Here is a 26,153-nt window from a genome sequence, read left to right as displayed (position 1 = left end):
ACATGGCTCTCATCCTAGCGATGGTAAACTCTGCAAATGCTGTTTACATGACCTGCTTATATGTCCCTATATGTATCTTTTTTTTATGTAGGCCTTTCATTTTCAGAGCTTGTGCAACTTGCTTAGTGCTGCTATATGTTCTTTGCATCTTGCATATTTTCAGACCATAAATTAAAACATAACTTTTCAGATTCTAAATAGCATTTTTAGCGCTGTGTATCTAAATATTTCATTATGTTTATCCCCCTCATCACTGTACTTGCCGTGATTGTTGTTCTGATTTTCCACAATAATTATCAATGATCAACAGCAGGAGACAAAACACTGTCAAAGGCTAAAAAAAACAAATAGTGAACTAACAAAGCCAAGCCTGTGCACATTGCACAAGAAGGTGTATGAATCTGTATTCTACATTATATCACCATACTCTAGGTATATTAAGCGGGATATTAATTTCAGAATATGGGATCATTAAGGATGTAGGGAAATGAATATAGCATTTGGCTATAATAGGCATTTAATGAATACAGATACAGAAATGTGTTGCGAATAGTGTTAAAAAGGTGAAAGGTGTACGTTTTGTGTTTGCATGTAGTGTTTGTGGTTAGCTAAGAAGTAATGCATTCTGCAACATGCAAACAGTATATGGCCAAAATAAGGTGGAGATTTGGCTATGAAATGTGACATTTTCAATATCTTGTCATTATTTCATTCTCCATTAACGTTGGCACAATAGTCAAATTATATTTATTAGGATGACCATGGTGAAAATACCTTTGCATCATTATGACACCATGTACAGATGAGATGTTAATTCACAATCATTCAGCTATGGCTCAGTGGAGTGCATATATTTTTGTTACATTTACATTTTAGGTGTTTAGCTGATGCTCTTGTTGAGACCAACTTACACCGAGTGCAACAGTAGAATCAGCTTCATAGATCACCAACATTGCAAGCAAATGCAATGGTCAGAGCCTCTGTTCCCTTGTATTCACCTCAAACCAGCTCTGTCTCTTTTGCATATAACCGCCAGCGATGCATGTCACCACTATAACATTATGTTGAGGTTTATGACAACCACTGTTTGCCACTGGAAACAAAGAGTGCTGGCGGTGACTATCTCTTGATGCTGACTGGTAACTCTCTTCCTCCTCTCATGTCATTTCTTTAAAATTTCACGGCAGTAGTCAGTCTACTTCAAGCAGGAGCTCTCTTGCGTGGGCAATTCACTGCTGACAAGATAAGGCGGGAAACGCGCGTCTCACAAAGCACGGCTCCTGCGCATCACCAGCTGTGATGAAAACACACTGTTCCTGCTGCTGATTGTCAGCCCTCCTACGGATCTCGGCCCCTCCTGCTCGCTGTGAGTAATTTACATTCAGTAGGCTAATAATTGGAAGCTATACTCACAAAGCCTATGTGTGAGCATGTTGTGTGAACACAAAAATAGGACATGCAAGTTGCATCACAGCATACCCAACTCCCCAGACACCACTTCACCAATGCCCCATGATACAGTAACCCAAAAACTGAGCACAATTTCTTAGCTTTTGTACAAATAAACTTGTTTCTTATGATATCTTAGAATTTCAATATGCTTATACTTTAATTCTTAATTGTGCAATGCAGCTAATGGAAACCCACGGTCCCCATTCAAATGTAAATGTGCCTTGTGTAATCAAGTTTTTTGCTTTCATGTGCTCTTTTGTAATTTAGATTTATTTTATATTCAGATAGGTCTATTGGTGGAAAAAGCGTTGGTTTCCTGAATTAAAATGTATTTTGGAACTACAGTAATTACCTTGTTTCAATTGATAATGATTTTCAAATGGTCTTCAAAGCAATTAAGAGATTAAACAACAAAGTTAATTAGTGATAGTTTGTACTGCATGTACATGTGCATGACCTTTTTGTCCCTGGTGGCAAATTAATTAAGAATACACACCTGTGAAGTTGACATTGCGGATGTACTTGAGCAGCAGTGTCCCATTAATGGTATCCATCTTGGAGCAGAGGCCGACTTTGCCAGGACAGAGGTCTTTATGCATGTTGTGTAGGGCATGAGCCATGGCATAGACCGCATCAATCACAAACTGGACCTTCCCCTCCTGTTCGTAGGACGAGTCTTTCCCGATCCGCTCATGGTCTAAAAGAAAACACAAAGTATTACTATTCATAACATGAAATTATGCCCCACTGAAGATTGAACTGATACATTTATATGAATAGTGGGAGAAATATCATGGCCATTTTGGATTTAAAATGTATAAGTTCCCAGGCAGAGTTGTACTGAGTCTTGCAGTTTCTGCAGTCATGAAGACTGAAAATAAAGACCAGTGTATTCTATCTGAATGACAAAATACTCAGAACACAAAAGCTGGACTCGCACGACAATCAATCAAAAATGCAAGGGCCAAACAATGATTGCAAGAAGTGTAAAATCAAGCAAATGATAGCCTTTCAAGAGCCCTGATTACTCAATTGCGTATCCATCTTTTTCCACCATATTTCATTTATTTAGAGATTGGCATACATGTTAACTGCTAATTATACGCCATTTATTCTAGACATCAATCAAAGTATCTGTTTTCACAGAATCCAAAATGGACTTGTATGCAGCCTTTCTCATTATGGTCTGTGTATCACTGATTAGGAATTAGAGCCACTCAAGATTATTCAACAAGGCTCTTTTGGTAATCACACATCCCGGTCTTTGCCTTTGTCACTGCGCAAACAACCTTGGCAACACTGTTTGCCACTGTGCAAAGATTTCACAGAATCCATACGGTTTAAACTTTTAAACTAAACAAAGGCTCGTCAATGCAAAGACCAACTCAAAATTGGATTACTTTGGCAACATTCTTGCACCACCTTCAGGTCTTGTTTATGTGCTCTCTTACTGTTTATCCCCACAAAGCCACGTGCCACCTCAGATCCATTAATCAAGAGCAGAGAGTGTGATTGAGTGGTGGAGGAGGAGTGGAAGACACAGCGAGACAGGCCTAATCATTCTCCAGTATTAATGTAATTAGTTATGACAGGTGTATATTAATCATAGCTGGGGTTGTTCTAATGCTTTGAAAATGTTTTAATCGCCAAGCAAGGTTTCAATTAACATCCTAATCCTTTTATTAGCCAATGCCCCGCCAGATAGCCCGAGCAGGAAGAGTGACAGCAGGATACTGTTATAGCCTTTAACCAACCGAACAGCAACAACTGACAGGGGTGAAATTGTGTGCACCGCAAGATCGGTGTGTGTCTCCACAAACACTTTACCGACTCTGAAGTTCCAACCTAGGGACCTCTATTCAAACCAAGGGAGTTTGAATAGAAATATACACAGATTACAGCCACTTTACTGTATGAATTATGAATGCTTTTAATATCTGCTGTGTCAACTTTGTGCTTGTGCGCTAATTGTGTGTCGTTAACACTTAATAGCACAACTCAAATAATATAAACACAAGTTCCTACCTGTTCATGATGAACGGATGACAATTACCTCTTGCTTACTTTAGTAAATAAAGCTATCTGTATTTCCAAGACCTCCAGAAACACCCAGATTAAACTGAGATTGTTTTATTTTTTATTTTATTCATTCCATTACTTGATTCTTATAAAGGTCAAAACAACAAACTGGTGAGAGAATCGGTAAGACACCAAGAGGACAAACACTCACAGACAGGGAAGGAGAACTATCTGACACTTCATTCTATTACTAATCTGAGCGTCGGTGGAGCGGCGGTGAGAAAGGCTGGGTAAACATGCCCACTGCACATGTGCACTGCTCTCAAGATCGTGGATTTACACACCACTTATACACTGCCATCGCTCTCTTTCTAATTCCTTGTACATTTTCATCATTCTCAACAAGTGCAGGAGGCAGCAGCCCATTCCCTCTTGCAAAGGTAATCCGACTTTTACAATCTAAAATACGTTATCTGCAGTATTAGCGTGCTGAATGTGACATAGAGGTCTTACGACTGAGATAGTCAAATTTAAAATGATTTATCGTAATTGTATTGAAGTTGCCACTGCGGCCCTTTTAAAAACAGTTGCTGAAGTTTACTTAACGTTGCACACTCGCACTATGAAATCAGCAAGTGACTTAAAGAGCGTTGCAAAAAGAGAGTCCTCTGGGGAAATAGGATATAGTTTGTATGCAGAGACAGGGAAGACAGCTGATCTTTGAAGTTACAGATAGCATTTGACGCTTTTTCATCCTGTGTGACAGTTTCTTAAGAGCTTATTAAAGTCAGACCAACAACGCTGACATGCTGTTACAGTACTTCATATGCCTCAACTCGGTGGAAGGATATCGCCGGGCTGCTTGCTTGTGTTTCGAAGCTCGATGCTTGTGTTAGAATAATTTAATTGCTATGTAGATTGAGCGATTTCCCGGTTTTGCCAACTCTGCTCAATTCTGTCTGAGAGCAAGTATCATGTTTAAATGGAGCGCACAGAGTACTTTGTATATTGCATTCATCTGTGCCATCACAGAAAGAGATGAAGGAATAATGTTATCCGTCATCAAATAGGTCATGTCAATAACACATAATGTGGAAAAGTGGGGAAAAGTGGCCATAATCAATTTGGCGTGCTAATGGGTGTGATTGGCCCCATTGTGCGTTTGCAGGCTGTTTCCTAATTACTGAAGGCTTTTTATTATTGCTCTGACATTTCATAATAATAATACTACATAAATATATAATATAAATGGACTGTTTACTGTCATCAAGGGAACAATATCCGAACAATATGCCTCTTTGCTTTCAATTAACGTTAACCTCCATGTTACTCAACAAACTCCTGATCTAAACAAGACAAGGATGAATGTATAGTCTAAGTTGTGGAAAGATGAGAAAAAAAAAAGTAATACAATAAAAAAAAAGCATGAAGAAATAGATAAAGTAGGAACTTGTTTGGTTTGCAAGCCTTGTAAGGTGTCTATTGCAGCCATTTCTTATATAAACGGAGACACTTCATGTTAACAAATGCTGATTCTACACAGATGAATAGTTTTTGTTTGTCCTGCTGCCATTATCTATATCCTGCATCACTATTTGCCTGCTTAGAGAAGGCAATTTAACATCCCTGACAAGGCTCTGAATGTTTAAGGAGCTTGAATATTGCCAGTTATGGTTCTGCAAATGTGCACTACAGGCAAAGTAAAGCAGGAATGGGCAGTCTGTCTCTTTTCTGTGGCTGTCACAGTCTCTCTATTTCTCTCTCTCTCTCTCTATTTCTCTCTCACACTCTCTCTCTCCCACACACACACATATACAAACATTTTGCCTATTGCCTGCTATAAACCATTCTCTAAATACCATTCTTCTAAATCTTTAAGATACTTTTGATAGGTGTATGTCTGATTTGTGTGCAACATCTGAGTAAGATTATTTGAAACAATTTTGATCTCCCAACCTCCCTGGATTAATAAATCTTTAATAACACACCTTCTTTGATGTATAATTTTAGTAGATATCGTCCTCCTACTGAGTTTGAAGACATGCCACAACACATTCAAGTTTAGACAGATATGCTTAAACAATCTATTCTCAAACTGGGCTGAATTTCATTGGCTGATAAATGGAGAAAAGGACAGCGACTGGGTGTTGAGATGTGCTGCCAGGAAGGTTAGATGGAGCCTGAAGTGGAAAAACAAGCAAGGCTGCGAATGAAGATGAAACCTTGCTCTCTATTTATCAGTGGTTTAGGGGTTTCATCAAGGCAAACCTTGGGACTTTGAAAGAACACCATGATCCAGGAGACACCAGGTCAGAGTGTATGCTCCAGCTCACATTATTCTTTTGAATGGAGAGAAATTGCTTCTTTTTTGTCTTTGTTTTGTTTTGAGTTAGAGGGTTACAAAAAGTTCATTTTATTCTGTGCGCACACTGTGCTCTATGTCTTTTTTCTGATCTTGAAAAATTAGGGGTATCGAGCATTAGAGTGGAAACGGACTGAATCCGGTCATTTCTTTAGGTACAGTAGGGCATAGATCTGTTTGGCATCAATAGGTCATACGCTGAGCTGCGCACTTGTTTAGTATAAGCTACTATTTTTCCAATAAGAATCTGCAAATAACTAACACATAGGCAGACAATATAGGTTCTATCAACTTCTTTGTTTTGTGCTATTTCTTATTCCAGGGAGGAGACGGAGGTCATCATCAGCCATTTTGCCCCGAGCGATTATCTTGTTATGGAGCTGACCACCTGACAAATTCTGTCAATGTGTGTTGTTCCGTCAACTGTTTAGCGAGCCTTGAGAGTCACAGACTGTATGAATGTGCCAAGATAAAGTTGCCTGTAGTTGAGTCGCCAAAAGCTAATAGGATTTTAGGAGCCATTTCACAGACGCAAAACTTAATAGTGTCTAATGTGAAATCACTTTGCTCTTCCTATGGCTTAAAGCTTTGTGTCTATGTGTAAAAGTGTACTGTGAAATCTGTACCTATCCACTGTAGGTGACATTCAATGTAATTGATTATTGATTCATGTATATCAAGTAAATTATTCCATGTGGAGCCTGCCTACCTAACGTATAGTGTAAAGAGCTTGTTACATTTCAAGTCAAATTCTTCATACATGTTATGCACTTTATGAGTAAAGGTGATTCTGATTCAATGCTAAGGCATAAAACCAATGGTATGCAGCATTTTACTGTGTTGTTTCTATAATGGCAATTTGTTAATTACCAAGTGATTTGGATTGTTTCATTTCTCTGTCAAAACTCTCTTTGTATCCTGTTGTTCCCTTTTGTTGTGCTATATTATTATTATTTTTTATCTCAATGGACTGAAATAATGCAGTTGGCAAACTGTGTCTGAAGAGATACAGTAAATTAGAGTATAATACTGACTGTCAACTTCAAGTTTGGGGCAAAATGTGGATACTGTGTGCCTTATTAGGCAAGCAAGTTGAAATAATGTACTGTGTGGCCATGGTAATGGGTTTGACACACTTTAGATGACAACCATACAGGCCACTCCCATCTTCTATTCTAATTAAGAAGATTGGGCATCATCCTTGAGACAAAAATAGACTGCAGTGCTTGTCATCATTGCTTGCAAAGACATGGCCCGGTCAGATGTAGTGAACCCATTGTTGCAAGAAAACAGCTGCAAGCTACGGATAGCAAATGGGTTTTTCTGCTTTAACTGTCTTTTAACAAGAATTAATTACAGGAAATGTCTACGAATAAGAAATTAAGGATAACAAATTACTTTTAAATGGAAAATCTCCTCTGGAGTTGCCCTATACTAATACACAGTGCAATTATTCTAAACCACTGCAGCTCAGAAAGTGCAGAAAACAAGGCTCTTTGTTGTCATCCTGGCTTGAACCATGACATTTGAATTGCATCTCAAGAGAATTAAAGATGTGTCAAACATTGCTCAGTCGCATGTGGTGGCCTTGAATGGTTTCAGTGAGCAATGGACTTCACACAATCAAGCAGGCATGCAGGCCCTCCGATCTCTCTCCTGCTAGCCTTGATGACTCATGCCCACAGGGATGTAAAGCAGCAGAGTGACTCAAGCCCGCGCGCCTGACTCCACACCCAGACTGAACCTCACCTTGTGCTGAAATAACGTCAACAGCACACACTGCACCTGCAGAGGCTCTTAATTACAGGAAACACTGCATGAAATGGCCGGACTGCTGAGACTCACCTGGTAGAATGCAATATTTTTAGAAGCTAGCTCTCTCTACTGAAATTGTAATGATACTCAATGCAATGTTTTTGGTTTTAGTTTTAGGTGGAAAATTTAATATGACAGATGAAAAGCTCTGAATAATGTCCCCAGAAAGTAGGAATTGTGCCTTTATGCAACAGTACACTCGACAGTTCAGATTTGGAGACCACAGTTTGATATGTCTATTCACCCCGAAGTAATTGTCATTGATGTTTCAGCCTTGCTCATTACTAGCCATGCAGCTATAATAGGAAGGAAAATCTCATGCCATGGTATTGTGCAAACTCTTTCTATTATTGCCAATTTGTCTTCCTTTTTCACAAGTTTGGGTTTATATCAGCCCGTTCTCGTTCATTCTGCTCTGCAAACCAAGATCATGTTTTATGGTTCAGTTCACTGGTAGCGTGAGATAGCGTGATGTACAGTAAACGGTCAGAGAAGATCAGATAGCAAACTTGAGTATTACGCTGTTGAATGCTGGACTGCAAAGATTTCAAATTTAAACCAACAAGAAGGTAAACTTCTTCTTGAATTTCTTATAAAACTATATGAATCTACCATGCCCAATTAGTACCTATGACCTGGAGTTGCTGGAGTTCCTGTTCATTCTGCTCTGGAAACCAAGATGCTATTTTTAAGGTTTAGTTAATTGGTAGCATGAGATAACATGATGTACAATCAATGGTCTGAAAAGATCAGAGGGCAAACTGGTAGAACACTTTTAGAAGACAGACAGACAGACAGACAGCAAAGATTTCAAATTATATTAATGTTTCAGTACCTGTAACCTAATTCATATGCTGGGAAGTTTTAACATTTTCTCATTCATTAACCTTTTGATAGAACCATGAACAGCATTATACTGTATATTGCAATATTTACCATTTGCCCAATTAGAGAAATACACTTGACTTGAGTTAGATGTGGTAGTAGTGTAGGCAAAGTAATTGCAGCTTTAATGGTTTAAGTCCAGCTAGTAGTGCCCCTATTCAAATGGTGCTCCTAGTAGATATTTATTTCAATATCCATATGGGGAATTAAAGTAGTCAGCAGCTTATGACCTGTTTGCAGTACTATTGATTGTGCTTTGCTGCCATCTGGGAATATCCACATACAGCAGGGGAATGACCTGCGAGCTGGAGGTGACAATGTAAATCTGCAGGAACAAAGCAAACCTTGCCCCTGGGTCAGCAGATACAAGCACATTTGGACAGAGAGCAGCAATAGGACAGGACCTGAATTATACATCTGCACTCAAAGTTGTTTACCCTGCACTCAAAGTCGTATACACTGTAATGTCTGGGTGCTGACAGATGACCTGGATTGACTGAGTTACAACCCTGTTGTTATGGTACATAAGCCCGTTGCCAGTGGTTTGTATTGTGCGATTAATAGCCTTTATGTCTCACAAATGGAATAAGATCATGGCAATATAATCATGTTAGTTGTTTAAAAACACCAGTTTCCTTCACCTGGTGGCTGGGTGGGGAAATCTTCCAGATTTCTTAAGAGCGGAATTTACTCTTTCCTGCTCTCTGAGCATATAACGGTTCAAACATAGAACCAGCCAACACACTCTTCCAGTGCTTGTTTTTGCAGAAATGCAACGTAAACTGACATGATATAATATACACAATGTATATTATATATATTATATTATGTATATTATACTGACCGTGTATATATATTATACTGACCGATGACCAACTGACAAAGCCGAAAAAGGTGGGGACATAGAGAGTCATTGGTTACAAGAACAATGGGGCTAGTGATAGTGATAGCAAAGAGCTCTGAGTAGAATGACTGTAACTCTTCCCCGTAAAAATTTACAGTGCCCCCAGGGCTACTCAAAGAGAGAAAAGGGGCAGCAGCAATTTAGCTGAAGACCAGCCACCATGACAACTGATAAAACATTATACACAGAAAGCATTTAAGATCACATATTTCCTGAAACTGGAAGTACAGCTTGTTGGAAGCATCTCTCTCTTTTGCCAAGGGACACCGCATTGTTAAGAGCGCTGACAATTAAGTCAAGGCTTAATTGGTTAGCTTTGCCTGTTCATCTATTGTACTTATTTACTGTGTCTCCTTGGTCCTTGGTGACATTTGAAGCTATGCTGGCCTATTATATTCCACAATAGAATATATTTTCAGTATATACAGTATATCTTCCATAAATATGTATTAAAAAAAAGATATTCTATCATATTCAATATTTAGCTGACTGAGCAACACTAAACAGATTACAAAGATATAATATTTTTCCATGTGCTTTCCTTAAATGAAAATTAATGACCATCTATTTCAATTGTAAATCATGTATCAAAAAAACAACCTACATATGGATGTGTGGTAATTTTAATAGTGTGCTACAGCAGGCATTGGAAGTATATATAGAAGCTATAGAAGTCTATAGAGCTACAAGCTGTTCAGCACAGCAAGCTGATATTCAATTTATCAAATTGATGTCAGCAGATCTGTACTGACACCTAACTATGAAACAAAGAACAAAGGCAAACTAATACATTGGCATCTGATATACAGTAGCCATTCCTTGTGCTATTAAAGTGTAGAATGTTTATCTAATATATTATTTCTCAATTTAATTTTGATAGCATAGTATAATGGCTGTAGAAAAATGAGATCATCGCTGTGAAAATTGGTTTATTCTGTTTTGCTCTCTATGTGTTTATTTTTGTCCCAGGGTACAATTTCCCATGAAAGGTGCAGGATTGACTTACGGCACAAAGGAGGAGCTTCACTCAAAACAAGAAGAGGACTACTCTACCAAATACACAGACAAGCACAGATACTGTCCAGTCCCACAGCACCTAGCTAGCTGTGCAGCATCAACTGTTGCTGTAATTTAAGTTACTACAGTCCTGGAAGAATCAGCATAACCAGGGGGTCAAGATAAGTTATTGTCAAAAAGAACAGATCCACTCTACTGTATTGCTACGCTCAGGTAGGTCAGCTGTATTCAGTTGCCTGTCTGACGAAATGTTTTGTTTGCACTGGACAAATAAATTCCACACCTGTTACATAAAACTGCTTTGCTAGCTCAATATAGTTGTAAGTAAAATATTTTCTGGCAATAGATATTTTTTTGTCAAGCACAGATTAGCTGCTGCAGTTCCAAACACACACACACACACACAAATGGGAATCACTCAGTATGAGTTGAGAGAGTGCCATTTCCTTAGCATTGGGCAAACGTAATAATAAGGTTACGCAAAACTGCTTTGCTAGATCAGGGGAAGGGGGTGAGAGGGGGGTGGTCTTTGTGACAGTGATGTAAAACACTACCATCAAGGGATTCAAGGGGTCGCCAAAGTCATCAAGTTTAAACTAGGGTGCTTTCCTCCGCAGAAACCTGGCTGTAAATCTGCAGTTTGGGGGCTGGAGGGTTGTGGGTGTGTCAGTGGGGTTTATCATTTGGTTACGTCCCATCACAGATGATTTGTGGAATCAGGACCACCGCTTAACAGCAAATTCTGGCTTCTGGCTAAGCTATTTCATCTTGCTTATGAGGATAATGAGGAGAATTCAGCACCATTCATGTGCGGCACCTACTCTCGAAATCTCTAAAAGGTTGAGATTGAAGATCGCCTTTTAAAGGAGGCTGCCTGTTCATCTCCCTCCAGAGAACAATGGGTCACTTATGAATCCTACTAAGTCATTCGGGTCAGTCATCATTACCAGCTCTCTCAAATTGGATGAGAACATTTCCTGTTTAATCAAAAAGGTGAAAGAAAGTGATTCTGACTCAAAGTTTGTAGATCTCTATGTTACATCCAATATAAACTATGAGTCAGCATCACTTCCATAGAGTTTACAACATCAACATCTAAAATAATACATCCATCCATTATAAAAACTCACCATTGGTTTACCAGTAGGCTATGAAACGAAATTATCACTCTTATTTTCAAAACAAATGTTGAATGTGTCAAATATCTAAATGATTGCAGGAGGTCAACCAAACTATTGCTAAAGCCAAAGCATTAGTGTTTCCAATGGTATCTGGTGCAAAGTGATACATCAAACCACCTTGATGCACCTGTTCTAAACTTTGTTTAATTTTGGCGACACTGCAGAAGACTTTTTGTCTGCACAAGTGATTGTTAGGAGTAGGACAACACCATGTCTTTATTTTTAAGGCTACATGTACCTGTATAATAAATAGGCCTGTTTGTGTGTGGTTGTTTATTCCTGGTTCCGCTGTTAGTTTCTGGAGAGTACAATCAAAAGAGCTTGCAGGTCTATCTTGTGTACAATAGCTTCGGTAACCCTTCATTTTACAGGTCCCTAACAACGTATGAACTATTTCTAATTAGACGTTAACAAAAAAAACTATTACACAGTAACGTGGCTAATAATTATACAACAACATATTTGCGTTCATATATAATTACATAGTACCGGACCTGTAAAGTGAAGCGTGTCTTTTTTCTGCAATTCAATAGTAATTCCTATGTATTTACATGTTACCGGACCTGTAAAGTGAAGCGGGTGTAATTGGACAATAAATCATACAATGTGACCATGTTTATTTTCTATATTGGCATTCAAATGGTACATTTAAACAGACAGCAGCTTACATTCCATACAGACCAGACCGTAAAGTGTCGGGGGGTCAGTTTTACAGATATTGAGCCGTTCTCTAGCTTTAGCCTATCCCGGGGTGAGTGAAAGATTATGCATGCTACGAACTTTATAACATTTATTGTCCAATTACACCTGCTTCACTTTACAGGTCCGGTACTATGTAAATACATAGGAATTACTATTGAATTGTAGAAAATAGACCCGCTTCACTTTACAGGTCCGGTACCATGTAAATACATAGGAATTACTATTGAATTGTAGAAAAAAGACACGCTTCACTTTACAGGTCCGGTAACATGTAAATACATATGAACGCAAATATGTTGTTGTATAATTATTAGCCACGTTACTGTGTAATAGTTTTTTTTGTTAACGTCTAATTAGAAATAGTTAATTTTAGCTTTAGCCTGGGTCTATAGCACATGGAAACTGAATAGGCTACAAAACACACATTTGCAGTCGCAAGTTAGGAGAATTTAAGAAGTTAGTGGTTATGTTGTCCATGTTTCTTCATGTTGCAAACATGTTTTTTAAGTTATTATTTACAGTGCAAAGAAAACTGGCCATTTAAATGATTACAATGTGCCTGGCATATAAAGACATACTGCCCTATCCATACATGCTAGATGTGTATTTGGTTTTAAATTTAAAATACCTGAGTAACCAAACAGTTAAGAGTAGTCAACAGTGATTTACATCCATAAAATCACATTGGATCTGTGATTTGGATTTTTTCCATAAGGCACATGGTCTTTATGCCACTTAAATAGAATCTATGATGTAATGTGTTACTGCTCCATATATATCACATGTAATGCCCCATAGAAGCATCAAATGAGCACCGATAACATGTGATGTAAATGAGTAGAGCCATTAGTCCTTAGATGTTTTTTTTTTTTTGCACATGCCAGGATCATGTTTACAGATATATTTTGTACTGCTGTACATTAAGATATCAATTTCACATCTGTCATCTCGTTTCCTGTTGTCAAGTGAAATTTGAGCTTTACTTTCAGCTTATCTTCTAAGTGTACAACACATGTGGTCCTGGCCTGTTCTCAGCCAACTTTGATCTTGTAAAATGAAAAGAACCCACCATTTCAGAATGATGAATAACAGGTCTCCTTTAAAAGAGAAAGACCCCCCCTACACACACACACACACACACACACACAAATTAAATGAGGTTTATATGTTCCACAATTCAATGACACAGGTGAAAAGTGACATTCTATTGTTATTATGATTTTTAAGGTGCTGTGTAGGCGATAGCTCATTCCAGACCATTAAAATCCCAAGACTCGCTTCTCCCTCCTCCCTTGCAGAGATGTGGCTGTAGGTTGGGAGAGAGCGTGTGTATTGATTATGTATGGGATGAGGGTGTGAACGAGGTGTTTTGCAAATGAGTTTTCTGACAAGCGAATGATGATAAAATAAAGAAGAATTTTGAGACCAAGGGTGGCTAGTTCAGGCACTGACCCAAAGGTTTTAAAGGTGTACCTAGGCAGCCTGAAGTAGATTTGCATTAATTCCAAATTCTGTTCATTCATTTGCTTTACCCACTTATTGCTCTACAGGGTCACAGGGAGCTGGAGACTATCCCAGCATTCATTAGGTGGAAGGCAGGGAAACACCCTGGACAGGTTGCCAGTCCGTCACAGTGCTAACACAGATAGACAGACAATCACTCACACTCACATTCACACCTATGTGCAATTTAGAGTCTCCAATCCACTGGACTTGTATGTCTTTGGACAGTGGAAGGAAACCCAGAACATGCAAACTGCACACAGAAAGAGCTGGGGATCCAACGCAGGTCCTTCTTGCTGTAAGGCGACAATATCTGTTTATATAAGTATTTTCTTGATGAACTGTGTTTATTTTATTGTACATCTACAGGTGTGTACATAAAGGTACTTATTTACTTCAAAACCTGAAACCATGGCAACTGGATTGAAGGGTATGTGAGACTGGGGTTAAAACCTGCTCACACCAGTGGTTCAATTATAAGTAATGTCAGGTAATGTTAGCAGACAGCTACTTTATGTTGTTAATACTGTATTTATCACCAATCCAAGTAGGTCTAATTGTGAAAATTGCAGCTGATAATTAGCTTTAACTGGTTAAAGTTGCTTACTGTTAACTACCAAGTTAGATTTACTAATAAACCATTGTACTGGTAAGTGGAAAATGTGTTTTGATGATAACATTTGGTAACTGCACATGCAATACACACCAACACCAATGTTTATAAACAATGTAACTGGCTTTTACAACATTACGTTATGTAACTACAATCAGTGTGCATGTCAATTTTGACAAAATAATTTGAGTAAGGAAACTTAAAAATACTTAAGAGTGTTGACCACTAGCAGTATTGAGCATAATTTCCATACCTTCCAGGAGAAAACCTTACTGACATTGTTGAGAGTTTCAGCCTTTTCTCAGAGAACAGTCTTAGGACAAATTAGGAAAAATTCTGGATATCCAAGTTCTCAATTCAACAAATTGTGACCCTTGTCCTTCTAAAGCTCCGCCCGCCCTGACAAGGGGCACAATCACATAAAACACAACTTGCTCTTTACGACAACCTGGGCTGTAGCTAGCTAGCATAATAATGATGAGACATCTGCTTTGAGGGTCACATCTTAGATTTGCTGTGCCCCTGAACACTGAACACTGAACACATTCTGTGAATTCCAAATGAGTCACTTTTGATGAAATGTTTTATATTTTTGAAGCCTCAGTACAGTGTTCTTTCAAAAGAGTAAAAAGATTGATCACTGAACTTGAGTGATGTTGTAATATCCACTTTGTCATTGAGCATTAAGTACTAATCTGCAACATTTTCATACAAATAAATGCTACTCTCTGTCACTGATTGATACCATACAATAGTGATTAAATCTAGCGAGTTCATGCAAGTTTTTACATGTGCTGTTCTAAACACCTCTGCGTGGGTAACTCTTTCCCTGGAAAAAATCCTCTGCTGTGCAGGAAGTGATGCGTTTTATGTTCCTGCAAGCAACAACAGTGGTTTGTTTGGAATAAACAGAAGACGGATGGTGAGCCACCATGATTGAGCACACAGAGAAATGACAACAGAGCGGTGTCAACAGAGGATCAAACTTCATCAACTGAAAAATCCAAGGACAAAGACAGATATCGCTCAGAGGAAGGTAAGCATGCTATAAAGGAGAGCGGTCGTCTCTGAGCCGAGACTAGAGTGAGCGTCGGCTTTGCCTCTCTAAGAAAATTTCTCCAAGATGAGAAGCGACTGAGGAGCGATGAAGATGTGGCTCTTTTTCTTTTAGACTGGTAGGTTTCGCTATCAGTTATCAGCCGTAGTCTACAGAGTGTCTTTATTACTGAGCCAGTGCCGACACTGATTGCAAAACGCCAAAGCAGTGACCGCTTATCACCAAAGGTGTCGCCAAAATCAAGAAAAATAAGAATGTTAAGGATTATCACTTTAACATCTAATGTATCTACAGACTTAAATCAGCAAGCAATACGTCTAGACTACTCTGAATGCAGCGTGCTACTGCACAGAGAAATGAGAGACAGGCCTGGAGTGCCTAATGATTTTAATGACCTGAAAGCTTGTTTCTAATGGGCTGATTGGATTTACTATTGATTATGTTTTCAGAATATGTGATGGCACAGTTTTGTGATTGCTGTTGTAGCATATTGCAAGTGGAACTTGCCAACACAGAGTAATGGGGACATGTATTTCTCTACAATGAAACTGCAGATTCCCACCCACTTATCTACACCCATTACATTTAGTCTAAATTCAAGTGGGTGTTTGTTATTCGCCGGACTACAAATAAATCTACATGCATTCCAAGTACACATACACATATAATGTATTCACAGCATACCCAATCAATATACTTGCCCATTGATTGAGTGCGTTCTCTGTTATTAAGTGTGCACTCACTTGTGCATTTTTTGATGCCGGACCCTTTCTTCAGAGCGTGCCGACTGAGCTTGCACTGGAAGTTATTCTCCCAGAACTCTGCAAACCAGATATTCCTTCTGTTGTTCTCCAGGGTTCGGCTGATGAAATATCGATCAAAACCTGAAAGAAATCAGTGACAGGTACTGTTGGACTTTAACCTCCCAGTAGACCTCCCACAAAGAAGTACATTGGATTTTTGATGTCCTTAATTATTCTATTGTTTTAAATGCTTCCACATTGCATTGATCAAAGCATTCTGCCATCTTTAGTGGTTTCTATTGGATGCGTCAGTGAAAACATTAATTTGTATCGGCATTTTTGCTTCGCCATTTTTCACCCTTTACTGTACAACATACTGTATAAAAGATCCATGGAAATGAAATGGGATGGGGGGAATACATTTTCCTTTATTTTTTGTTCTATAAAGATGTTCTTCATAATCAAAGCATTACTGCAATAAAATCAGGACCCAAGCCCTTTTGACATTTCAATAGGCCCACTGTATCAACTTATGCTGTAGTCTATGACAGTATGTTAACTTCTGTCACCCATAGGCAACTTTATCATTTATTTCGACAGTACTCCCACCAACACTTTACCAACAACCTTAAATATTGGTAGCAATGGCATATACAACTACAACATAAAGACAACACAATAACACACATTTAGGTGTGAAAAACATACTAATGATCATCATGCCTGTATGCCAAAAAATAAAAAAAAAACGTTTTATTATAGTCAGTATTATAGTCAGTCATTTAGAGCAACATAAATACATTTTATATGATTTCATTAACTAACTTAGTGCATTTATTAGTTGTTTTTAGCAACTATAAAAAATAAAATATGAAAATTAAATAATACTGATGGCATAATCATCAGTGGTAGACAATGTAACGTTCTTTTGAGCAGTTTAGCAAGCTGTGAGCAGGGAAAAGGGGAGAGCAGGGGAAACTAAGGTGTTTCAAGGAAAGTACAACACTTTAAGCATTCCCATGCAACAATAAGTCATCAAAAATTTAGGAATAAGAAGGGAAGCCTGAAGGGAGGAGGCAGACACACTAACACCAAGCAGTAAAACAGGGAAAGTAGCAAGATTTTACTTAATCCTAAAACCATAAACAACGTTTTATGTATGAACATCAGGCATAGGTGTTTAGTGAAGTATGTTTAAAAATTGGTCATTTGGTCAGAAAGTAAGCATGATAAGAATACCTCGTATGGACTGTCGTTTGGGCAGGATGGTGACAGCACCCTCTGCCATTTCCTCCTGGTTCAGTATGGGGGAGATTTTGGAGCCCCAGCTGTCTGAGCCCACCCAGATGAAATGGCCTGTCTGGTTGGCTTTCTTCGCTGCTTGAAGGAGCCGCCTATGGGACAGGGAAGGAAAACGTTGTATAATTGGATTGTATAATGTTGTGTTGTCAAATGCTGTCATTTATTTTCTGATATATTTCATACATACACTGCCAGTTTGGACACAGCACATTTTTCGGTAATGCTTTATTTTATAGCCCGCTAATTACGGTGCAACTAGTTTGTAATTATGGGGTACTAATAAAATAGCAATGCTGTAGTTACAGGGTAACAAAACAAGAAGTCTGGGAATGAAGGGGTAGCAATTCTGTAATTATAAGAGATTTATAAGGTAGTTATGGTGTAACTGTTTTCATAATTACTGCATACTTGGGTACATAACAGGGTACAATAACGTAATTAGGGGGGACTAAACAAATGTTATCGGTGCTTAAAGGTTCAAACACTGGAAAAAGGCCATTGTAAAGTGAGTTTCTATTAACTACATGGGTTGATGCACAGGTTGTTCTGGAAAAAGAAAGTCTACACCTGAAAAGCTGAATTGAAGATTAATAACTTTTTTTAAAATTTATTTTATTTTCCTAAAGTATCCCCTCAGATATGATAGTAGGTAGTACTAATAGGTAATATAATGTAATAATAGTAATATATAGTAGTAATAGTAGTAGGTAGTAGTAAGACTGAGAGAGTGAGCTAACAGTGGAAGTGCAATAGGAACCAACAACCAGTGCAGCTTCATCAGCATGCAAACTTCTCTTGGATAAGGACAAAGGAGACCTTCCTCCCACAGAGAAAGAGTCTCCTCTCATGACCGAAGACACAGCGTTAGGTAAGGCTGGAGCATCCATCCACCCAGCCCACCTTGAGGCTCAATCCAAACTGCTCCGCCTTGTTGAGGCTCCAATGACTGATGACTTCAAAATCATTGAGAGGTTGAGGCTGCTTCAGCACTCCCCCAATGGTTTTGATGATGACTACCACATGGAGGCAGTTGGAAAGAGATACCTCTATACTCCCCCAGGTGACACATCTGGATTTGTGGCTGACTGCTTTCCACCCTGTGGATCCACTCTGGGCTGCCTGGATGAGTGGGAGCCACTGGTCAAATCCCACTTTGACTTGAAGGAGAAGGAGGGATTTGGTGAGGAGCTCCTCTACGCTTCATCACATCTCTCTAGATTTGTAATTGACTGCTCTCCACAGCATGGGCCGACTCTGGACCAGCTTGACAAATGGGAACCTGTTGTCAGCAGCACTGATTCACACCTGATGCGGTTCCTCTCAGTCCTCCTGGAGGAGGAGGAACTTGGGAGCCAATCGTCAAAGCTGATTCTAAACTGATGCTGTTCCTCCAGGACTTGGAGAAGGAGGAAGAACAATGTCCTTTTATCATCAAGAGGGAAACGGTCAACTCCTGTGCACAGACTGAGGCCGCTGCTGAAAGCTCTGTCACTCCTGCATCAACCTGAATGCTGTGAGGGAACAAAAGTCACTGTTCTCTCTGCTGGACCTGACAATAACTCCACCTCAGAGGTGGTTCTCTTCATCTCTCTTGAATACACCCTGATTCACTTGCTTAAGGAAGGATCAACCGACCTGCTTCAGGAGTCCCAGGCTCCAGCCATCCAGGTTGAGGTCAAAGCTCCACCAAGCCTTGTGGTTGAAACTGTAAAGGACACCAAGGATCTGTCCTGTCTGACCCTGGAAAAGACACTTCCACCCGCCCAACTGGTCAAACCTACAGGACCTCAGAGTTTCAGTGCCAAAGACAGCCTGCCGCCAAAACCAAAGAAGAAGAAGAAGTGTGGCTTCTTTTCTTGGTTATCCCGCATATTCAGGGGGAAGAAAAATAAATCTGCTGACAACATGGCTACAACAGCAGAGATGTCAGTCCAGCAGACCTGCCAAACAGAAGGACATGAGCCAAAGCCCTGCTTGAACACCCTCTCACCTGCAATCCTCTTCTGAACTGCCTGTCATCTTCCTATCCACTTGAATACATTTATTTGCACACTACTATGAAACTATGAAATAACAGAAATGGAATTATGCAGGGACCAAACAGTGTTAAATCGATACATAGGCATCAACTTCACTATATATATTTGTCTAAAAAAGACATTTTCAAGCATTTAAGCATAAGCCTTTAGATCAAAATGGCTTTAAGATAATGAAAAACATAGTACAGTCAATCAGGCCTGTCCAAACTTTTGACTGAATGATATATCACCTATGAAAAGGAGGTGTTTATTTAGACACACTGTAAAGAGGCAGGACTGCTGCAGTAGAGGTGATTTCATGACTGCGATATGCAATTCTGAGCCTGGACAAAGTTCTGCAAAGGATTTCCAGTAGAGTCAAAAGTCTACCATGGACAGTGTATCCATTCTCAGTGCAGCAGAGTTCACCCTGGCTGTAGCAGAACAACACCCTTGCCACATTTGTCCAGGCTTGCCAGCTAATGGAACTAATTTGGAGTAACAGAGAAGGGAGCTATAAAAACTGCCAGCAAGTCCTGCTGTTCATGTAGCCGCTGCACGTTAGAGCGAGCAAGCTGGAACACACCAACGTGAAATTGAAACAGCCTCCTGGCATGTGAAGCAATTCAAACTCTCATGCTGCCCTGAACATGCCAGAGCAAAAAAAAAAAAAAAAGCACCACAGTGTATTGTAGCTAACATAAGCTTTCTGTGTGGCAGAATAGTCAGATGCTGTCTTCACAAATAATTCATATTCTCAAATAAGATCAAGTTTTTTAATTACATAAAGGAGGACAGTATAACCTTGTAAAATAATTATTACACCATAAAAGTTTTTTTGTGAAATGGTGAGTGGGTGAGCAGTGAGTCATGCAACTGACTTGATGTCACTTTGCCAAGTCTATGTTCTTAGGATTTATGTTCGATTAATAATGACCTTTCCCCGAGCCTGGACTAACCAAAATTTGGTGAAATGAGCACAATGTCTTAAAATGCAAATACGTGCTCTGTGGATGAAAAATGAGAGAAATACGTTCTCCCACCATGAAAAGATTATGTGAGGGAGACACAACTAGAAGAGTGGTGGTTGTGATGGATGGGCAGATACATTTGCCATCAACTCCAGTAACCTCAGTTCAATTCCCAACTCATGCCAAGATCAAGTTCAATTGTGAGTAAAAATGTAATTTTTGGCAAAAACGTTTATTATTTGAACATGCACAGAACCTTACTCTAACCTTAACCAAAGTTTTAGTTGATTAACTTTAACCAAAGGTGTTTTACTTGCCTGAACCTAACCGAACAGGTGAAAATGGTGCGTCCAATTCATGCTATTGTTATATAATCCATTTTGGGGTGGAGGAACGTATGTTCACCTAATTCCAGTCCACAACATGCAATCTGTGTTTCAGAGTTTGTGTTCTTTATCACTAAATTTTATGAGACTGTGTTGAACTTGTTTCCCCACGGAGAAAATACTATACAGCATCCCCCTCGCAGAAATACCTGCTCAGGTGCGTCCCTTTCCACACTGATAAATACTCGGCTAAACTATGAGAGGCTAATCCAAACAAAATTGAAGTGACTCCTGCATCTCAAACATTATTCCCCTCATTCTTTATAGCCCCAAGGCAAGGCAGGGCATTTGTTTTATTGGTTAGGTATCATATTATAGGGCTCCATGAAAACAGCTCAGGTCTCTTATAGTTTCTGTGCAGACAATTTTGGGTTCCTATTAAGCTGCTGCCAATTCACATTGACTGGGTTCAAGGATAGAGCAGGCATGCAGAGCTGAAATCCCCCTGGCTTTCTGTAATTACTATATATCCAGACTATTACCCGTTATCAGGACTGGATTAAGTCAATGAGCACTGGGACTTCTGCTCTGGTCATCATCAAGAGACCGCCCCAAATCATTGCCCACTTCCTGTCGGAATACATTGGCCTACTAACTGGTTGCTGGGAAACCATGCCTTCGTTATAAACCCAATGCAGTGCTGTATGTGTTGATTCAGCATACAACTAAGTCATTTATTCTTAAAATGTTATTTGGCAAACAATCAGTCCAATAGTACATAGAGATTGAATTGAAATTGGCACATTTATGGGTTTAATTGCTTTGTTCATTTGTTCGGCACAGATTAGTGATCTTTGCGTTTAGAGCTTTGCAAAATACATAACAGGGGTCAATAAGTTATTTTGTTCAAATTATTAATTTTAATCAAAATTTGTATTCATTCATTAAAAAATACCACAGCATTTTGTCTTGTTGTCTGTATTAGGAAATCAACATATACCACATTGAAATTAAGTGGTATGTTTATCAAATTAAGTGATACATTCCTGTATTTTCCATCTTTCCTTTAAGTGCAGAGGAGACTATACATTTTTTTCTTTGTTTTACATTTTTTTTAACAGTACAGACTAACAGTACAGACTTGCAGTAACTTTGTGGAGTACAAAAGCTCAACGAGGGTTTGGGGAGAAATCAAACCCAGCCACAAGGAAACAGCAGCATCACAATCCATCACAGTTTCCCACAGACACTTTTTACACCGGGATCAGATTGTATTTGGATAGAGTAAAAATGCATAAAGGTTTAAGGGTGTAAATGCACCCCTGACTCATCGAAGATCTGACCACTCAGCCGACCTCTGGAGTTGGTCAGAGGCACATTTGGCAGCGTTACCCACAAAGTGTAAGTGCAATTGCATCTCCAATCTACATACAACTACGATCACGGCAGTAAATGGATCCAACAAGGGAGCACATGCAAAGCAAACAGGTGCCATACAGTTCTGACTGACAAAGTGACTTAAAGCTAACTACAAGTATTGAAAATAGTAATGTATCAAAATGTATAGTAAGGAACCTCATGGATGGGGAAGAAGAGAGATTAGATGGATGCTGTCAACTTGGTCTGACGAAACTAATAATAGCAGGACAACAGTTGCATAAGACTGCCTTCACGTCAGCTATTGCCTATGATATGCCTCTAACAACTTCTTCCTCTGTAATGAGGCGTGAGAGAATGTGCATATAGAGCACCAACACAAATTCCTGATTCCTTGCCATCTTTAAAAGGATATAAATATTAAGACGTGGGTGGCACACTGCATTTTGAAAGGGGGAAAAAAGCAATCTGATTTCAATGTGGACATAGGAGACGCATTTTAATGCCAGGTGCAAAGGCGGCCTCAGTTAAAGATACTGCAATGCTAAGAAGTATGAATCACTGTATGTTGAAAGATTCTGCAACCTCTAGCTTTACCCAAATTCTCACATTATGACTGTCTCTCTATTTAAAAACAGAAAAGTGACAGCCATTAAAAATCATATAGCAAATAAATATCAAATGTTGTTTTAGTTAGGTAACAGTAACATTCTGCTGCACTCACCTGATGTCATCCTCGTTGGCAAAGATGATGACCACTCGGGCGTTGGGGTTCTCACTCAGTCTGCGAATGATCTTGTCAAACTCTCCGGTCCTTGGTTCACGTGGTATTTTCACCGACTGTGAAATGCACAGACCTCCTGCATGGAAGACAAAAGAGGGGTGTTTCAAAATTAAACACAAGTGTAGGAAATTACTGCCTTGTCTTCTGAAAAAACCTTTGACCTCATTACCACTGACTATAGCTAAAGTTGCTTAGACTGAGATTTGGACTTGAAGTGGCAAACTCAAGTGCAAATTAATTACTGCAATTTCAGGAACGTCTTGTGTGTGCTCTAGGTCATGCAGGCGGGAAAATCTTTGCCTTTTTCTTTAAACCCACACAAATCCTATTCAATCTTCTGGACTTTTTTATGATGGATGCAAGATTAAATGTGTGCAGGTACAATATTTCACAGCATGAGGGATGCAAGGTATTAAAAAAAAAAATCTTTTCCTGGACCACAAGGGGCAACTTTCAGACATGGAGACCCATCAATTCAGTTTATGGCCCTGCCAATGAGTCTGAGGGAATTCGGTGGCATTTGGGAGTACATCTATTTTGTAATTGAAAATCAGTTCCGTTTGTGCAGAGTCTCTTGTTTTTCTCATTACACATAAAGTTTAATTCTGTTCAACCTACAAACTATAATAAGTTTTAAATGGTACCATATTTGTGATTCTGGCTCTTGTTTACAAAGACAGAAATATAATTGAAAGAGAAACAGAATAGAATGTGAAATGTATTATTCAATTTCCAATTTAATCAATCAGTGACATGCTACTTAACCCTATTGTCCAATGAAATTGATTCATTCAGTTCTTATCTTGCTTGTTAGGCACCGGCAAACATAATACCCAATTCCCCCCAGATGGGTATAAACTGAGTCCTCTGCCACTAAGAGATGCTCTGCTATTGAGCAGCAAGTCTACAAGCAGCAGGGAACGGCCACTGGTTACCAACAAGCCAAGGCTTTCTAATTCCCAATGCAACATTTCAGGACTGTTTTGTCGCCCTGCCAAAATGCCACAGAGTGTATGTGCATGCTAATGAATTCCCCTTTCGTGACCCAGTACAAAGCCAGCCCAATGAGCAATCAATGCAGGAATAATACCCTCTAGTTCAGTGCATGGCAGCCAGACTCACACCATAAAACAAAGCCTGGCCCCGGCTCAGATACTAATAGGTCGGTGAAACTGGAAATATGAGTAAAGAACAGGGGATGCCATTAAAGGAACAATGATGCTGGGCTGTTTTGCTCATGGGTGCAAAAAGTCACTTCCGGTTAAGTCGCTCAGGGGCGTCCTGCACTGTCTCGCTAATTTTAGTGTACTCTGTGGTGCAATTTAACGTTTTCTTTTTCTTTGAATCTGCGGTTTCACTATTCCACCGGGGCTGTTTTCCAGATAAGCTGCGTGTGGGTTTCCCTTGGTCATGCATGTCACAGCTAGGACACGACAGTTCTGGCTTTTACGTTCACTTGGCTGGTTAATGGATTAGTGGTTTCTTCACTGGAGGAATAGACTTGTTCCTTTGTGTGTACTGGGCCGTGTCTGTTCTTGGGGGACGTTTCCCTCTGCACTCAGGCAAGACTCTTCTCTCAGCACAGCCACATCATTCTCCTAATTCTTTTTTTTTTACCTCACTTTAATCTCACACTTAACATAGATTCGAACATTCAAGAGCTTGGAATTTTGATGCGATAAATTACAAGGTGTTTTACTGATCTAAATTAATCTATATTATTCATGCAGGTATAGCACTTCATAATTCACCATGTTTCTGTAAATTTCTACAATCTAGGATCTCCTGATTGTTTAGGCTTTGACTAAAAGCAAGTTGATCCATCTACAATCTCTATATCATTATACTTACACTACCAAGCCAGGCACATGGGAAATATGGGAACGTAGCAGCAGCTCCCTGTTCTCAGAGACTCTATCAATCATTACATTCTATGTCCTTGCCTCACTGGTGCTCCAGTCCCCCGTTCCCCCAACATATGCTATGTGGAAGCTGGGCACTCATCCCTTCCTTTTCTTCTCTTCTCACATCACTGGCAGGCAGTAGCATTGCTCTACCTCTGGAGAGAATGGCAGGAGGACCCAGGGATGAGACGCCGGCCTGTGGGAGTTGAGACCTGCTGAACAGGGCCCTCCACTGGGCCACAGTCGCAACTCTGTTAGTTGTAGGGTAGACATGCCAATTTATTTTATTGCCAACACCATCCATCCATCCATCCATCCGTAAGTATAGGATGGTTAAAGAGACGGTCCCTCGACTTGACGACCTGAATTCAAGCCCCGTGTCAGGGAGCAGCCACTAAAGTGTTCTTGAGAAAGCCACTCAATCCCTACCAGCTCAAGGCGCACTGATCTGTAGCTAATCCTACATGTTTTCCCTACAGGGATCAATAAAATATCACATCATTATTACCCTTACACACACAAACATACGTGCAAACACACAAACATACAGTGCATAATATTTTTTTCCCTTCATAGTCTGGAAAGGTTTGCATGCAGAAATGGCTTCCATTCAACCATGCCAACCAATCCAAAATGACATTTTCATACAACCTCAAGTGGTCTTTAATTGGTCTAACTGTAATTCTCGCTCATTATGTATTTAAGATTCATTTTAACAAATTAAATGAGTCACTTTACAGGATTCAGGTTTTCAATAAAATGCACTGCTAGATTGCTTTTCGCTTTAAGAAAACTCTCCCTCCTCTTCTCATCAGATCTCTCACAGACTGAACCAGACCACCAGTTCCCACTCAATGTCATCTTGTAAACGTAGAGAGAAAGAATATAAAGCAATTAATACAAAGCAATTAATAACAAATGTCTCGCAGCCCTGAGATAAACAACAACAAAAAAAACCCACTTAGCTACTCCATTGTTTGTGTCTCCAGAGAAATGCAAAATCATCTGTTGATTAATTATACAGCGATACATCAAAATTACCTGATGATGATGTCGACAGATTAAAAAACCAGTGGCTTGTGTAAAACCAAATGGAACGGAATGGATTCTGTTTTGGTCTAGGAAAGTGTGAAATCAAATCAAGAAACTAAAATTAAACTTCAAGATCTAATAGTTTGAACAATTTCCTGAAGACCATACCGCCAACTACTGACCTGA

General features: G+C 39.4%; 1 protein-coding gene across 2 annotated transcripts in view; it reads right to left on the bottom strand.

Moving 5' to 3' along the window:
- The window catches only part of LOC139907983 (metabotropic glutamate receptor 4-like), a 135,016-nt gene that overhangs the window by 18,348 nt on the left and 90,515 nt on the right, over positions 1-26,153 (bottom strand). Inside the window, exons 3-6 of one of the 2 annotated variants that reach the window (XM_071894526.2) lie at positions 22,972-23,107; positions 17,493-17,647; positions 16,254-16,394; positions 1,949-2,149 (exon numbers count right to left, since the gene is read on the bottom strand). In XM_071894526.2, coding sequence (XP_071750627.1) covers positions 1,949-2,149; positions 16,254-16,394; positions 17,493-17,647; positions 22,972-23,107 — 633 coding nt within the window. The remainder of the gene's footprint in view (positions 1-1,948; positions 2,150-16,253; positions 16,395-17,492; positions 17,648-22,971; positions 23,108-26,153) is intronic. The other variant, XM_071894527.2, reaches the window with a different exon arrangement.

Source organism: Centroberyx gerrardi, chromosome 14 (genome assembly GCF_048128805.1).
Source record: "Centroberyx gerrardi isolate f3 chromosome 14, fCenGer3.hap1.cur.20231027, whole genome shotgun sequence".
Taxonomy (NCBI): Eukaryota; Metazoa; Chordata; class Actinopteri; order Beryciformes; family Berycidae; genus Centroberyx; species Centroberyx gerrardi.
Note: the sequence above shows the minus strand (reverse complement) of the source record. Positions and strands in the feature narration are given on the sequence as shown.